At 43.1% G+C, this 16,691-nt stretch overlaps 1 protein-coding gene across 3 annotated transcripts in view; it reads left to right on the top strand.

The window, feature by feature from the left end:
* The window catches only part of MAML3 (mastermind like transcriptional coactivator 3), a 347,589-nt gene extending 330,960 nt beyond the window's left edge, over positions 1-16,629 (top strand). For 2 of the 3 annotated variants that reach the window (XM_034772291.1, XM_034772293.1), the window contains exons 3-5: positions 2,295-2,537; positions 4,580-4,667; positions 9,054-16,629. In XM_034772291.1, coding sequence (XP_034628182.1) covers positions 2,295-2,537; positions 4,580-4,667; positions 9,054-10,039 — 1,317 coding nt within the window. In that variant the 3' untranslated portion in view covers positions 10,040-16,629. The remainder of the gene's footprint in view (positions 1-2,294; positions 2,538-4,579; positions 4,668-9,053) is intronic. The other variant, XM_034772292.1, reaches the window with a different exon arrangement.
* Positions 16,630-16,691: the final 62 nt, after the last annotated feature.

Raw genomic sequence — 16,691 nt, 5'->3', positions numbered from 1 at the left:
CCTCCTCCTCCTCCTCCTTGTTCCGAATAGCTAAGCCTCGGTGTCTAGTTCAGGGCACCCTAATTTGAAATCTCATCGTGTTGCCTCCACCATCACCAAATAACGTGCCCTTTTAGCTGTAGGTAAAGTGAATAATAGGTAGCCAGTTTGCTGGTTAGATGTCAATGGGAGAGCTGGGGGGAAACCAACAGATACATGGCAACGGTGATGCGAGCTCATTTTGTGTAAAGAGGGCCTCAAAACACCAGGGAATTCCTGGATTGTCTCAGGCTGTCGTGTGTGATGTCCATCATGCTGTACGAACACCATCTGTTCAGTATTATACTCTCAGTTGCCAGGCTACCTGCCCTACGCTGTAACACTTGACTGCCTAGCTCTACGTTAGCAGCATTATCCCGGACGTACTGGGGGGGGGTGCGGGGGGGGAGGAGGAGGAACAGTAGTCATGATTAAGCCATCTGCAACTGTGGGGGTGGGGGGAAGAGAGGGAGAGACAGGGCAGCAATCACCAAGCTGGGCCGAATGCTGGAGGATCAGGTGAATATCACCATCTGCTGGTGCAGAGACAGAACAGCAGCACTAGCCATTTTTAGAAACAGGCGTCCCCATCCCGTGGGACCCGCCTGTAGTAACAGGACACATACAGATTAATAAATTGGGCTGCATTGTACTCCCATGGAGAGGTTCCTGTGTGGCACTTAAGCCCCTGACTCATGGTTTCAGTGGGGGTTTGGGCGGTGCACTGGGCCTTATTAGAGGCATACAGCCGCTAAAGATTTCATAAAACAGACGTGAGTTTTGTGGGACGCAGTGGTTGTGAAACACGCCTCTCATCCTTTGTGGGTTTCTTTGCATTAGCTACGATCTACATGGCCAACTTGTGTCAGTATAACTGCGTCGCTCAGGGGTGTGGAATATCTAGACCCCTGAACAACATAGTTCTACTGACTGAACTCCTGGTGCAGTCAGAGCTATGTTGATGGGAGGGCTTCTCTCATCCACACAGCTACTGCCTCTCAGGGAGGAGGAGTACCTACCCCAATGGGAGAAGCTCTCCAGTCAGCGTAGGTAGTATCTTCACTAAGGGCTACAGCGGTGCAGCTCCACCAATGCGGCTGTGCCGCTGCAGTGCTGTAAGTGTAGACAAGCCCTTAGCCATTGACCTGGAAGGCACCCAACAAAACCTTCTAGTCAAAAAGATCACCCTGGGAAAACAGGATAGATGCTGTTCACAGAGCTGGTCCCTTCCACAGCTCTGGCAAACACTGTGTGCAGTTCCATGGGAAATGGGGGAGGGAGACAAAATGATGGGTTAAGAGTGAATAGGTGCCAGAATGACCTTGAAATCCAGCCTGCCTCTCCCTTTTTAGTCCCTACCCCAACACAACTGTACGACACATTGGATTGGAGACATAGAGGGGCTCTGGGGTCATTTTAGGCAGAAGTACCCATGTCACAATGGTTTCCTGCTTCCTCAGCCCCAAGTTCTCACAATGTGACTGGGGTATGAACCTTAAATGATTCTATTTTGTGGTTAAATCTTGAACCCTGCTGTAGTCTACAGGAATCGGTGTTGTCAATTCTCAAGATTTAATGCGTCTCACAGTAATTAGGGATTTTCTTAAAGCTCCAGCTCCTGGAGTCAAATGATGATGTGAGAATCAGTTTCCTTTTTGTTGTAGTTTGTTTGGTTTTTTTTTAAAACAGTTTCTCATCCTCATGATTGCAGAGAAAAAGTTTGAAAACATGACTCCTAAAGGCTCAGAAACCTTAAGGAAAATAAAAAGAACCCAACTGTTGTTGTTCTCATGATTTTAAAGAAAATCTCTTTATTTTTCGGGTCCCAATTCATGTATTTTGAATGCTTGCAGTTGGCAATACTGATGAGCTCAGAGCTGGAGTTTGGAAGTCCTATTAAACCCAGCACTGCTGCTGATTCACCAGGTGATGGGCAAATCACTTCTCTGCTTCACTTTCCCAATCTGTAAAATGGAAATAGTAAGTTCTTCTATCTGTAGCAAGGCAGCTGTAAGGATCTTGATAATTAACTTCTGTGCAGTGCTTTCAACATAAGTTTATGTGGGTGCTAAGTATAATTCAGTCTAATACCTATTCCATTTGGAATGTGCTATATGAAATTGGTTGGTTGGGTGGGGGGTTTTCAGAGGCCTCTTTCCTTTTCTAAGGTCTGTTAGGTTCACAAGCGAGTCCACCACTTACTGTTCCTGGTCCATACTTTCCCCTTGTATGTGGAGTACATTGAGTAGTGAAGCCGTATCTCTTTCTTTGTACAGGAACAGCATCCGGTGGGACTTTCTCGGACCACAGGCCCTATGCAGCCTTCTGTCCCACCAGGCTCCAGCAACGTGGTCACGGGTGCAAACCCAGGAGGTCCCAGTTTCCTGGGAAATCAGCCGCAAGCAGCCATCATGAAGCAGATGCTGATTGAGCAAAGGGCCCAGCTCCATGTGATGGAGCAACAGAAGCAACAGTTTCTAAGGGAGCAAAGGCAGCAGCAGCAGATCCTGGCAGAGCAGGTACTGTAGCTCTTCTTCTGTATTTCAGACAGTACAATACCCACACACATGAGAACGGGGGCAATGGAAACCTCATAGCAGAGCCTCTCCTCATCTGTATTCATATTCTCAAACTGTGATGGATGTAGTAAACGCATGGTCAAACTAATTTCCTGTCCCCTGGCTTATACTTTGGCCTTGACTTTGATTTCATACCAATGTAAATCTAGAGCTACACTTCTGAAGTCAGTGGAGTTATGCTGGTGTAAAACTGGTACAAGTGAGAACAGAATTAGTGTACACTGAATTGTCAGCCTGGAGTGAACTGAAAAGTACATTTGAAAAGCACAAACGCTGCTTCTGATCTCAAGCCAGTTTCACATCAGTATATTCCCAGTGATTCCTAGAGCTGCTCCCCATTTACACTGCTATGCAGGAGATCAGAATCAGGACCTCAGTTTATAAGGGAGGCACCACCTGACTCCATCTTTTCTGTAGTAGCATGGCAAATGGTGGCTCTGTATTCCAATATTAGAGGCTTAAATTGAATTCAGTGTTAGGGCCTGATTCTCACTTGCCTTGCCTTTTGTGTCATCTTTGTGCCTGTGGAAAATGGGTGTTAAGCTGCCCAATCAGAGTGGTAGTGTTTTACACCCACTTTCACAGGTGTTCAGTCAGTGGAGACTCAGACCCTAAAGGTATTGGGAAACAGCAGCTGTACGATCAACTGTATCACACATAACTTAGATTAGGTCCTCTTAGATTCCTGGCTTTTTCTGGTGCACTGGAAATTGTATCAAACGATTTTTCTCTTTGTGTTTTGCTAATACATTTTTCAAAGTTGTGCTGTGATTCCTACACATTCTTTATTCAGCAGTGGGTTCTTCTTACGGCTCTTTTTGTGAGCTGGGGGAGTCTATATATTGTGAACAGAAGTTTATAATGAACATTTGTAGGACAAGGAATCAAGGTACAGTAGGTCGGTTTTCATTCCCTCTCTTGCCATATCTCTGCACATATGTAAGCCATCGCTTTTTAAGAGGGCGCTGAGTCTGTGTACAGTACATTGATGAAGCAACCAGATAACCTCAGGGTTTTATGAGAGCTGCTTTGCAGAGCACCCTCTAATCTTTTGAAGGCACATATAAACCCAGACATCAGTTGGCTTCTACTTATATTCACCATCAACATTTGAGTGTGCTTTAAATAAATGAAGAATATTCATATACTGCAGCCACCAGAGACAGCTCAACACAGCTGTGTAACAAATCAGGACACAGAGGCATTTCACAATCACTCGTATCTCAGACCAATTCACTTGTCCTGAATGAGTTATCAGCACATCTGTGGTGCTACTGTACGTGGTAATAAAACAAGCAAATGGAAACAACAAAACAAAACCAAAAAATGGGTAGGATGGGGGGAAAGCAGGAGGGGAATTGGGCCCCAGCAGCTCTTTTTGTTTTGGATAGAGATGGGCCTGGGCCACAAAGTTCAGATCTGGAACCAGCAGTCCTCAGAGTTGGGGCTGTTATGAATCCAGAGTGTGTGTGTTCTCCTCATTCTAAAGATCAAGGCGAGCCACTAAGTCTGGATCCAAAAGGGAACATTGCCAGAGCTCAAGGGATTTGGGATCCAGAGTTTCATTTCGGACCCACCTCTCATGCTGATGGACAAAGACGTTTCTAAAAATATTCCCTCCCATCTCCTCTCTTCCCTTCCACTCCCTCTAGGTTGGAGACAATTATACTGCTACTTAGGAAGTGCTTATGAGTAGGGATAGGTAATGTGAGTCTAAGTGCTGGTTCCCTTTTGAACCAAAAAGAAGCCCGTGTGCTGAGTGCTCCAAGTACTCTCAGTAGGACTCTTCACATGAGGCAGCTGCACACTTTGCCTGCCTGCTGACACACAGCACTTGTCTCCCCAGAACAGCTTGCTAGCAATTGCTGCAACTGAGCTGCTGTTTGTCATTGCAGCCAGTCTCAGAATGGTCATATTCAGTCATTCATTCATTAATCAACTTTTTCTCCTCTGCCGTCTTTCCTTCTCTCATTCGTTTCCAGCAGTTGCAGCAGCAGTCACATTTGCCTCGGCAACATCTCCAGCAGCAGCGGAACTCGTATCCAGTGCAACAAGTCAGTCAGTTCCAAGGTAAAAGTAATAAATGCTTTTCACACCCTCCAAGTCAGAGCTGTCCTTTGTAGTGGGCATCTGGGAGTTCATTTCATTTGTGTATGTTGGAGGCTAGGGAGGGTATCGAGGGAAAAGATCCATCTCTCTCTCTCTGCCTCCTGCACACTAACATGTACACTTATATAACACACTTTCACAGAAGGGCGTTGTACAATTTTACATGGAGAGTTGTATTTCTGAGTGGCTTTTAGCGCTCTCCAATAAAATCTGCGCCTTAAAAATTCTCCCAGTCAGTTTTTTCTTTCTTCTCTGTTCTGCCTCTTTGACTCTTGGATTTTGTGAGTTTATCTTTTCTCCCCACTCCCCATTACAATTTATTTCAACCAGTGCCTCTCCCTCCCTCTTGGTTCTTCTCTTCTTCCTCCCCACCTTTGTTTCAGTCTGTCTCCTTCCCTTTTTGGAAAGGGATTTTTGATGATTATCCTTCAGAAGAGGTCATGTTAATTCGGACAAGGAATGGATTTAGTCATGCCAGAAATGTCAGCTATAGAAAAAAGTTAAGAATCTTGGATACTAACAGAGATAGCTTACAAGTCTGAAACTTCAAGGACATTTGTATGTTGTGGAAAAACCTAGGGAAAATATCCTGTTTTAGGCACAACTAATTTTGAGCTTTTAAAATATGAAGATCCAGTTTAATGGCTTCCTCAATGATGCAATCTAAATATATAAAGGACTAAAGCACGATTGTTGCAGTATCTGTTTGTGATAGTGTGAAGTAATAGTAACAGACTATTTATAAGTGAGGAATGCATACTAAATGGTTGATAAATGCAAAGTAATGCATATTGGAAAACATAATCCCAATTATACATACAAAATGATTGGGTCTTAATTAACTATTACCACTCAAGAAAGAGATCTTGGAATTATTGTGGATGGTACTCTGAAAACATCCACTCAATGTGTAGCGACAGTCAAAAAAGCTAACAGAATGCTAGGAACCCATTAGGAAACAGATAGCAAATATTATAATGCCACTATATAAATCCATGGTAAACCCACACCTTGAATACTGCATGCAGTTCTGGTCAACCCAGCTCAAAAAAGATGTATTACAAATGGAGAAGGTACAGAGATGGGCAACAAAAATGATTAGGGGTATGGAACAGCTTCCATTTGAGGAGAGATTAAAAAGACTGACTGTTCAGCTTGGAAAAGAGACAACTAAGGGGGGGATACAATAGAGGTCCATAAAATCATGAACCGTGTGGAGAAAGTAAATAAGGAAGTGTTATTTACCTCTTTACATAACACAAGAACCAGGGGTCACCCAATGAAATTCATAGGCAGCAGGTTTAAAACAAACAAAAGGAAGTATTTCTTCACACAACGCACAGTCAACCTGTGGATCTCATTGCCTGGGGATATTGTGAAGGCCAAAAAGATAACTGGATTCAAAAAAGAATTAGATAAGTTCATGGAGGATAGGTCCATCAATGGCTATTAGCCACGATGGTCAGGGATGCAACCTCAAGCTCTGGGTGTCCCTAAGCCTCTGACTGCCAGATGTTGGGACTGGACAATAGGGGATGGGTCACTTGATGATTGCCCTGTTCTGTTCGTTCCCTTTGAAGCACCTGGCATTGGCCACTCTTGGAAAATGGGATACTGGTCTGACCCAGTATGGCTGTTCTTGTGTTCTTATGTACATTGATACCAGGATATAGCCATGTGAACAAAGAACCACATCCTCTCTGCCTGTAAACTGGCACAGCTCCACTGACTTGAGCAGAGCTCACCAGTATCCACCAGCTGCCCAAAATGTTTCTTTATTAATCTTCTGAAATATTGCACCAGCTCCACTGTTTAGAAGAAAATAGAGAGAAGAATTGGTCTAAATTGACCAATTAAGGGATTTGTTTTCATAAATAAACTAATTTCAATAAAAATATTTAGCCAAATTCTACCCTCCGGTTATACACACATAACCCAAAGGACTTTACTGGGGTTGCATGGATGTAGCTGACAGCAGAACTTCACCAGTATATTAAAATTCCTCTCTCTCTAAACTACCACATTATCTGAGCTCCTGTGTCTTATGCAGGTAAAACTGTGGTTCTCAAATTGTAGTCTGGCTCAGACTGCGATTGGCTGGTGTTGACTCTTCTGTTTGTTTCCAGCTGCTAACATGCATTAAAAGACAGCTAAGAATGCATTATATACTTTCCTAATACTATTTTTCTACTTAAGTACTTGCAGACGTCACTATAAAAATTTTATGGGCTTGCCAATGGGTGGGAAGACAGTTGCCCAGTCATAAATGGGAGAGATGGTGGTCCACACCATAAACAACTGCGACTCACTAATATATAACATTGAGAAAATTGTTTTGTCAGTAACATAGGCTAAGTAAAAACTATTGGATTATCTGGTTTTTATAGGTGTTTTGGTCACTCTCCAAAACACTTCACTTACCTGTATTTTGCATGTCACTCCATACCCAATCTCACGTGCCAGGCAAAAGAGATGGGGCCATCCATTGAGCCATGTGTGCAGTAATATGGATGTGGTTTCTCTAGCACAGTTTTTCTATATACTCACAAAGAAGAACCATCCATCTTATGTAACAGGACCTAGGGTTCTGTGTCCTTCAGATTGACACTCATATGTGCAGTATGCCATGGTGATGAGGACTGATTTAGGGACACCATGTCTTGCTTTTGTTGTTTAGTTTGTCTCTTACAAGAGATTTTTTTTATTTAAACTTAATGATGTTTGATCTGGGAATAATTGTCTGCCTCATTCTGTGATCCTCTTTGAGCTTCACTTGCAGAGTATTTTATTGTTTTAGTTCAGTATGATATTGACCCAAAACCACAGTGAACCTGTGGCATAATCAGAATTTCAGTAATTGTTTTTAAATAAAGATAGTAAATACAGAGGCATATTGGCTTCCCAGAAATCGATAATCCCACATCAGGAAGACACAAGCGTGGTGCAGTTATCTGCCATGGTGTGGAATTTAACAAGGTTAGGATTTTCTGGCTTCCCGTCATTGGTCCAAGGTGGAGTAAAATGTGCTTATAATATTGATTCACTAATACACTCTCTCTGCTCTACATGTCCAGAAAAAACAATTTTTCTTCTTTCCATAGACTTAATCAGTAACAATGATATAGAAAATCCATTCATTTATGCCTCCTGAGCTATTAAAAAATTGATTGGCCTTCTGAGTCTGACATTTCCATTTTCATGGCTCAGTTTTGAAAGACAATGGAGATATTTAGAAGAGAGTCTTAACTGGTTGACTGAAGTTTGGTTATTTACTTTGAAATTCAGTCAGACAAAGTAAATTTCTAACCATCATATGCACTATGATGAGCCTGATCCTGCTTCCATTGAAGTCCAATAGGAGTTTTGTCTTTTACTTTGATAGAAGCAGCATTGGGCCCCATGTCTGAAAAGAATAACATATGTGCAGCTGCATACAGTGCTAGAAAAATGAAGACCTTTATGTGTGTAACTTTAAAAAAGGTCCCTGGTTCCTGTTTTCCCCAGTGAGGAGATGATTTAGTGTTATATATTGGTATGTAATTTACAGTTTTTCTAGACTTATGGTAAATATTTCAAAAGCACCTACATTATTTTTAAAACGGGACTTAGCATCTAAGTGACATAGGAGCCTTTTGAACATTTTATCATCAGTCACTGCCTAATAGAAGGGCAACCCTGCCTCAGTACTGCTGCTCCAATGGCTCTGCAGTGTACCTGCTGCTTTGAAGCCTCACAGTTTCACTGGAGGAGCTTGTATAGTACATTATCAAGAAGGCTCTGATGGTTTAGGCTGGATCATGCACAGAATCAGTTTGCCTTGATACTTTAAAGATAAACGGGGCACCAAAAGCCCCTGGATCTCTGGGGGGACATATCCCAAAATTGCCATAAATGAGAATTGCTTACCGGGTAAGTCATTGGCTTTTAACCTCTCCAGCCCTATTTTAGGTCTTCAGGGAAATTAGTCTAATGGCCTGTATTGATAGTATTCTCTGCTGAACAGTCTTCCACTTCGCAGATTGAATACCTAACATGATCAGCAATTCCTGTTTAGGGTAGCACTGGAGCTGCACCGCCTCTCACCTTCAAGGAAAGGAGACTTTGTGGGTCGGTGTTCAGGTCACAGCTAGAACGTTGTGGGGAAGCACGTTCTGTCTGACATGTGAATACCAGGAGGACTAGATTTTTCCTCCCTGGGATGCATAACCTTCTCCTCTCTCCTTTAACTGTCACGTGAAAGAATAATTTATTCACCCAAAAAGCAAAGCAATCTGAAAGGCTCCTACAAAATTTTTGGTATGCAAAGATGTATGATTTAATACTTAGTTTTCCCCCTCCTTGCTGTAGGTTCTCCCCAGGATATAGCAGCAGTGAGAAACCAAGCAGCGCTTCAGAGCATGAGGACCTCCCGAATGATGGCCCAGAATGCAAGCATGATGGCAATGGGGCCCTCCCAGAACCCAGGCACAATGTCGACAGCAGCTGGTCAGTCCGAGATGGGAATGACTCCTTACAGCAATACATCTACCAGCCAACCAGGAATGTATAATATGAGCACAGGAATGAGCCAAATGTTGCAGCACCCAAACCAAAGTGGCATGACCCTGGCACATAGTGCAGGCCAAGGACCAAGGCAGCCCGCGTCCGCACAAGGGGTTGGAATTGTCAGCAGTTTTGGTCAAAGTATCCTGGTGAACTCTATTCCCCAGCAACATCAGCAGATGAAAGGACCTGTGGGCCAAGTCCTGCCCAGGCCACAAGCCCCTAGACTTCAAAACATGATGGCAACTGTCCCTCAAGGAGCACAGAACTGGCAGCAGCGAGGCTTACAAGGTATCCCTGGAAGGACTAGCAGTGAAATTGGGTCATTCAACAATGGCACGGCGTATCCAGTGCAGTCTGGGCAACCAAGGCTGCCCAAGCAACATTTTCCACAGGGAATTAACCAGTCAGTTGTGGACACTAGTGGAACAGTCAGAGCCCTAAATCCAGCAATGGGAAGACAAATGCTGCAACAGCTCCCTGCACAACAAGGAACCAGCCAAGCAAGGACAATGGTTATGCCTGCAATAAGTCAGGGGGTTCCCACTATGCCTGGTTTCAATCAGCCCCCTACACAACAGATGCCAGGTGGGAATTTTGCTCAGAGCAACCAAGGTCAGACCTATGAGAGGAATCCCACTCAGGACATGTCTTACAATTACAGTAATGAAGGAGCTGGAGGTTCCTTTTCAAGTATAGCAGAGGGTGCGGACCTTGTGGACTCCATCATTAAAGGTGGACCAGGTGATGAGTGGATGCAAGAACTTGACGAGTTGTTTGGAAACCCATAGTGAATGGGCTTGTATAGTTTAAAACTCTGATAGTTACGTTAAAAAAAGAAAACAGGATGTACCCCCATCCTTGTTTTTTGCTTTTTAATCTGTGCAAACCGAGCTGACTTGCAGCCAACTGTGGAAGAGTCAGGTGGTGGTTAAAACATCGACGTGTCGATTTCACAAAACTTCCACATAGCAATCTCCACTGCACAGCAGTACTTGCTCTGTCTGTCTGTGAGAGAGAGGGGAGGGCTGGAAAAGCAGCTGCTCTCTGTCCATGGGACGAGCTGGCGCGTTCTGTGTGGTGAGGCACTGTTGCGCAGCGATGCGGTGTTCCCAGTCTCTCCCACTCTATTTTACTGTAACCGCCGCAGCTTTCAGGACGTGTGAAGAGCTAGATCCCTCGGCCGGGAACAAAACCTAAGGGAGTTGCCAGGTGATTGCACAGCCCATGTCCACAGGTCAGAAATGTGCTGAACTCTGGGTGTAAGCAGATCCCAGATTTCAAAGTGTACCGCTCTCTTTGATTTGATACAGAACAAGGCCTATGGAGCCTACTCTAGGCTATTGTGCAAGAATGTCCAGCACATGTGATTAGCCTAAACAACCATAGAGGGGTTACCATTTTCACTGTAGAGAGATAAAAAAGTTAAAATAAAAGCTTAGCAGAACATAAACTTGGCAATACAAAGAGCAGGATGGTTTGAGTACAGGACTGTTGGTGAATATGAGCAGGCATACCCAATGCTTAGGTGGGTGGGTTAACTTAATGAGCTATTAATTCTCTTTTAGGCTCATGTCTCTGCTTCTGTATCTGGGCGCTTCGGCACATCTGTGCTGCTTGGCAGTGTACTGTTGGCTAGCAGCTAAACAAGGTGTAAAAGGACTAAGCAGAGTGAACAGATTACAGTAGAGTTCTGTGCAGATCCAATTCAAGTCCCCTTCTCTTCCTCCTTCCCCAATAATACTCATGATTTTTCCTTAACAATGGGGAAAAATATGCACTGTAACACAAGGCCATTGCACTTCACTTTTCTTCAGCCGAGCAGCAGCCCCCACAAACAGGGACAATGAAGAAAGGAAGCAGTTGGAGAACATTAAAATGCACCACAAGAGTGTGGAACTCTGAATGAGTTTCCCTTCTTCTCCTGAATGCGCAAGATTAGAGATGTTGTTTGGGGCTGGGATGCCCATGCAGTTGATTTAATACTACATGCAGCCTGCTTTTCTGTCTTAAACAGATGTTCAGTGTAAACTTCCTAGTGCCGGGATAAATTTGCTGGGGTATCCAAACAGCAGGAATCAAGAAAGGACTGGTTGTAATGATCAACCACAGTCGGGGCAAATGACTCTCTATTGGTTATCGCAAATACAGGGTCTACCCAAACCAGCTTGCTAGGCAGTAGCAGTGACATATCTCTTGACAGGTTAAATGCAGATCTGTGCTGAACATGTAACAAAACTGTGATATGTCTTTCAAAATGGTGCTTTTAAAATAATAAAACCTGGCCCTTCAGAATATCTGAACCCAATCTCTGTGAGCCAAAACATTTGCTGAAGTGAAAATTGTTTAAATGATCCAAACCTACCAATCGACTTGTCTTCATTTGCTTGGTTTAGGCCCCATGGTATGAAGCACTGACCCATTGAAATCTGTGGGAGCTGAGGATGGGCATTCAATACCTCACAGGTTCAAGCCCTTTGTTTCTGCATGGAGCACAGGTCTGAGCAGGAGCAAGAAATGGGAGTAAAATGGACCCTTTATCCCCTCAGGTTATGTGTACACTGCAGCCAGGTGGTGTGATTCCCAGCTGGGTAGACAGACTGGAGCTACTGTCCTAAAAATTAGCAGCGTGGATATTGTGGCACTGGCAATGGCTCCCCCCCGGGGTCTGAGCTTGGGTCAGTAGCCTGAGCCATCACAACAGCCTCGCCTCTATTTTAATGCGCTACCTTGAGCTGAGCTCATGCAAGTCTGTGTGCTGGGAATCGCACCTCCAGCTGCAGTGTAGACATAGCATCAGGTAACTCAGTGCCCTGCTGCTTGTTCACTCTTGTGTGGTAACCCTTTGCTGGGCTTGTCTAGACTAGGACAAAGGGTGTAGACAGGGCAAGCTGTATGTTAACATGGGTTAGCTGGTTAAGGTAATTCCCAAACAATCTGTTAAAATACAGCGTGTCCCGGCTACACCAGAGTTTTAAAATGCATTAGTTAAAATGTTTTACCCAACACATTTTAATAATACACTTGAAGGGGCTGATCAGTATCCGTTGAAGTCCATGGGATTTGGTCTTTCCACTGATTTCAGGGGATGTCAGGGTGGGCCCTAATACTGTAAAAGTGAGCACCAACTGAAGATTTCAACCACAAGCATTTTATAGCTAGTAGGATCTTAGTCATACTAGCATAAAGGGGGGTAGATGAAGGGCTAGAACTGGCACTGGTGTGCTATGTGTAAATGTTATCGGAGTGGGTAGGGTACATGCTTGTCCTGCACTGTGTCAGACAGTTGCACCATGCTAACCAAGGGTCACATACAGCAGTGAGGACGCCAAGCATGGTGGGGATGGAGTGGCTGGTCTGCATCATTATTTCCTGGCCTCGGTGACAAAGCATACCCTGTCAACTATGGATACATCTACACAGCAAAAAAAAAAAACTTATGGTGCTGAGTCTCAGTGCATGGGTCAACTGACTTGAGCTCGCCAGACTCGAGCGGTGGGGCTGAAAATAGCCTTGTACATGTTTTGGCTTGGGCTGGAGCCTGGGTTCCAGGACCCTCTCCCTTGCTAGGCTTCAGAGTCCATGCTGCAGCCCAAGCCAGAACATCTACACGGCTATATTCTGCCCCGCAGCATGAGCCCTGTGAGCCTGAGTCAGTTGACCCAGGCTCTGATTTTGCTTTGTAGATGTATCCTCAGAGAGGCAAACTGGGAAATTAGATTTAGAAACACACACGCACACGCGCACACACTGAAAAGTGACGTAATGGAAATTCACTTTTATTGGAAGGGTACAGGAATTAGCGCATATATGGTGACAGGAAGTTTGCTGATGAGGACTGAGTCGCTGTTGTCTTTGTAAAGCTTCCTCCAAATACTCCGTACTGGGACCAAGTAATAGAGAGGTAGATTTTAATAGGTTTGGTTTTTTTCTTACTATGGTGCTGATGTATATGTAATGTTTAAAAAAAAAAAAAAAAAAAAGGTTATTTGTAAATAGGTTTTTACAATTCTGCAGATATCACTGGGTCTACTATCTGTAAAATATATACATATAAATATATATATACTGTTTGTTTAAAATAGAGTATTTTTATTTCATTCCTTAACTCATCCTCACTGCAGTGGTATTGCACTTCAGATGACATCTAATTACTAATTTGTACTGTATCCCTGACAGCAACTTGCTCCATTTTATTCAGATTTTTCTAGTGTTCTGTTTTTACTTTGTACATTAAGCATTGCTTATTTCCTTTTGAGACCTGTACAGAGCTCTGAAAATGTAGAAATGACCTGATGTTAACATACCACTTTTAAAGAAAAAGCAAAAAAACAAATAAAAGATTGTTATCTGAATCAAAGAAAAGACTGATTTATAAGACTCTCACTCATGGCACCTCACATTCATCCTACCATGATATCCGGATATTATCACTATTATCTTTGGGGCTTCAAAGGAAGAAGAGGGATTGAGTTTAAAATGGGCATGAAGGTTATTTTATTCGGTTGGCTAGCTATAAAGTAACAATCAGTAAGAAGAAAGGGGTAAAGTCTGTTGTGGTATATTGATTACAAGAGTGAACCATTCACTTTGTGGTATGCTTTCATGATCTCCAGTAACAACAGCTATAGTTAACATTGCAAAAACGTTTTCATTATAAGTCATTTTCGCACTTTCCAAAGAAATCATTTTTAAGTCTTAATTTTTTTCCAGGTTTGGGCTGTGCTTGAAGGCTTTATTTTAATTTTATTTGAATTAAAAGTTAGAGCAAAATTGCTTCAGTCTTATCTGAGTTATGGGAGAGTAAAAAAGATACAGCATTCCCACTGTAAAAATAAATAAATAAATAAATAAATCTTCGAAAAGGGCTACAGTGAAATCAGCTGAAGTTCAAAACTCAATATTTGGCACACACTTAGCACTCAATGAGGTACAGTGCTTTTGCCTCCTTTGTGTGGGGAAAAATTGAAAAAACAAACAAAATGAGATTCATTGGAGTTGAGGGTGCTCGGTATCTCCTGGGATCAGGCCCTCATTTTGTGTTAAGTGTATTTAAGCTTGTATTATGATGGTAGCAATTTAATTTGCCCTCATCAATAATCCAATCCCTTCCTTGTGAGTGAGTGGTCAGCCCCTGGATTTGTATTGGAGTTTATCCAGTCAAGAATCTGGTTGTTACCCTGTAAAACATAGAAGAAATAATATGAAAGGAGCATGTGCTACTGCTAGACTCAGAACCCTGCTGAATTCTGGTCTTGGCACTGCCACCAAGTTATGTGGCTTTGAGAAAGTCTCCAGGCCTGTCAGTCACTCCATTGAAGCCAATGGAATTACACTGATATAAACCTACTATGTTTCCCCACATGTAAAATGAAGATGATAATACGTACTTACCTCAGAGGAATGTTAGTGTTTGTCCAGTGCTTGGTAAATTGCGTAAGTAGATCAGTGAACTATCCAAAGGCAATGTGGATTTCTCTAATTTTAGGTAGCCCACCTCAGCTCTGTAGTAAGCAGGTGTAACTCCCATAATTTTGGTCCCATATTTCTTCTTTAGCAATGCTGCTCTGTGTTGTTAAACAGCTGCTGTATTTCATCCCAGAAGTGGCAACATTTCATTGACGTGTAGTACATATAGTTAGTATATCACTTTGCTCCTTTTGTACAGTGGTTAGGGGCCTTGGGATGGCAGGTTCTCTATAAACATACCAATGCAAGGCTAAGGTTTATCATGCCTGAACACTGCTTAAAGATGGCCTTTGTGGATCCTCTAGAAGTACTTCATTACTATGATTTAATTTGGTTCCCTACTACCATCCCCTCTCAATTTTTCTGGAGGCAGCACCTCTGATCGTGACTGTCAAGAGGCATCATATCTGGTAGGATAGATTTTTCTGTCTCTCTTCTTACTTCTTAGTGGACCAAATCCAAGCCCATTGAAGTCAATGGAAAGAGTCTCACTAACTTCAGTGGGTGCGGGATCAGGCCCTATATCTCCTGTTTTTCCCCCTGGAGCCATGCTGTTTGGGCATCTCTCCAGCCTCAGGAGCTTCAAGGCAAGTGTCCTTTAAAAGCGCAAAAGACAGACTATTCATCATCATTGTTCCCTCTGCAACAATAACTGCCTCACCCATGTTGAATTTTAATTCTTTGGATACACGTAGTTAGCAACCTCATTGCTATTCAGTCATCACAAATGCTAGAATATGGCAAGTGATCTAGTTACAGTGACTATGGATGCCTCAGCTCCAATCTTATAATTGATCATCATGTGGAAGATGATTAATGGTCTGACTCAACATCTGTTTAAGTCAATGGTCTTTGAATTAGGCCCTAAATGTCACATAGTGCCCTGAATGACCAGAACTAAGTGCATACAATATTTATGGCCAAACCCCAGCTGCAGATGTATGCCAGAAGGACTCTCTGCCTACAAGCTCCCATTTATCTGAACAGATTTGGTGTCACCCAAATTGTTTGAATAATCAGGAATCTGCTATAACTTTATTTAGACCTATTTAAAGACATTTAACAGCTTTGCCTTTTTTCTTTCTTCGGTGCTGTTTCAATTCAACCTCAGCACCATGCCCGGAAAGCCCACCAGGCAGTGATTTTTCTCTCTTCCCCGCCCCCTTTTAATGAAAACTGTTTTCACAGTCAGTTTGCTTTCGTTATTATTTTATGACTCTCTGTGAGCTTTGGCAGTGCTGGAGCGTTTGTCTAGTCTCTCCCATACATCAGCCATCTGTGCTTTATGGAGAAACAATGAAATAGATTCAGTTGCTTGACTAGCATCTGTGCCTAGCTGTGTCTGGTTTAGGTCCTGATCCTGCCACTGACTCCAGGTTGGCAGACATCTGTTCCCTCATGAAGACCCATTGACTTCAGTGGGGCTCTCTGCGAAAACAGGGGTCTGCCCATAGAGAGGCCCCAAATCAGGAAAGTGTCCCTGTTCAGGAAAGGCGCTTTGTGGGACTTAAACACATACTGACTTTAAGCACGTGCTTAACTTTAAGTAAGACTTAATCATGTGCTTGAAGTCAATGAAGTCTGTCTATATTCAAGAAAGCACTGTAAACACATGCTTAAATGTTCTCCTGAATCAGGGCTGGAGTCGCTTGCAGGACTGGGGCCACAGATTCTAAATGCCTCTGTGCAGGGACCATGTGTTTCTCTATGTTCAGCCCCAAGTATGATGCAGAGCAGGAAGAATCCAGCAGCCATGGCAGGGCTGAAGGACATTGGGTAGAATAGTTGTCATGTGCAACAACTATTTCAATTAAGCCACTCACTGGATTAACATTGTCTGAATTCAATGTAATTTTTGCTGTCATACAATATTGTACACATGAGACCAGTTCATTAAACATGTAACTCAAAACATGAATCCACATTTGCTATATTCTTTGTGTCTGCTTTTCTGTGGTATAGGAAAGAAACAGT

Source organism: Trachemys scripta, chromosome 5 (genome assembly GCF_013100865.1).
Source record: "Trachemys scripta elegans isolate TJP31775 chromosome 5, CAS_Tse_1.0, whole genome shotgun sequence".
In the NCBI taxonomy this organism is placed as follows: domain Eukaryota; kingdom Metazoa; phylum Chordata; order Testudines; family Emydidae; genus Trachemys; species Trachemys scripta.
This window is presented reverse-complemented; position numbering and strand designations above follow the sequence as displayed.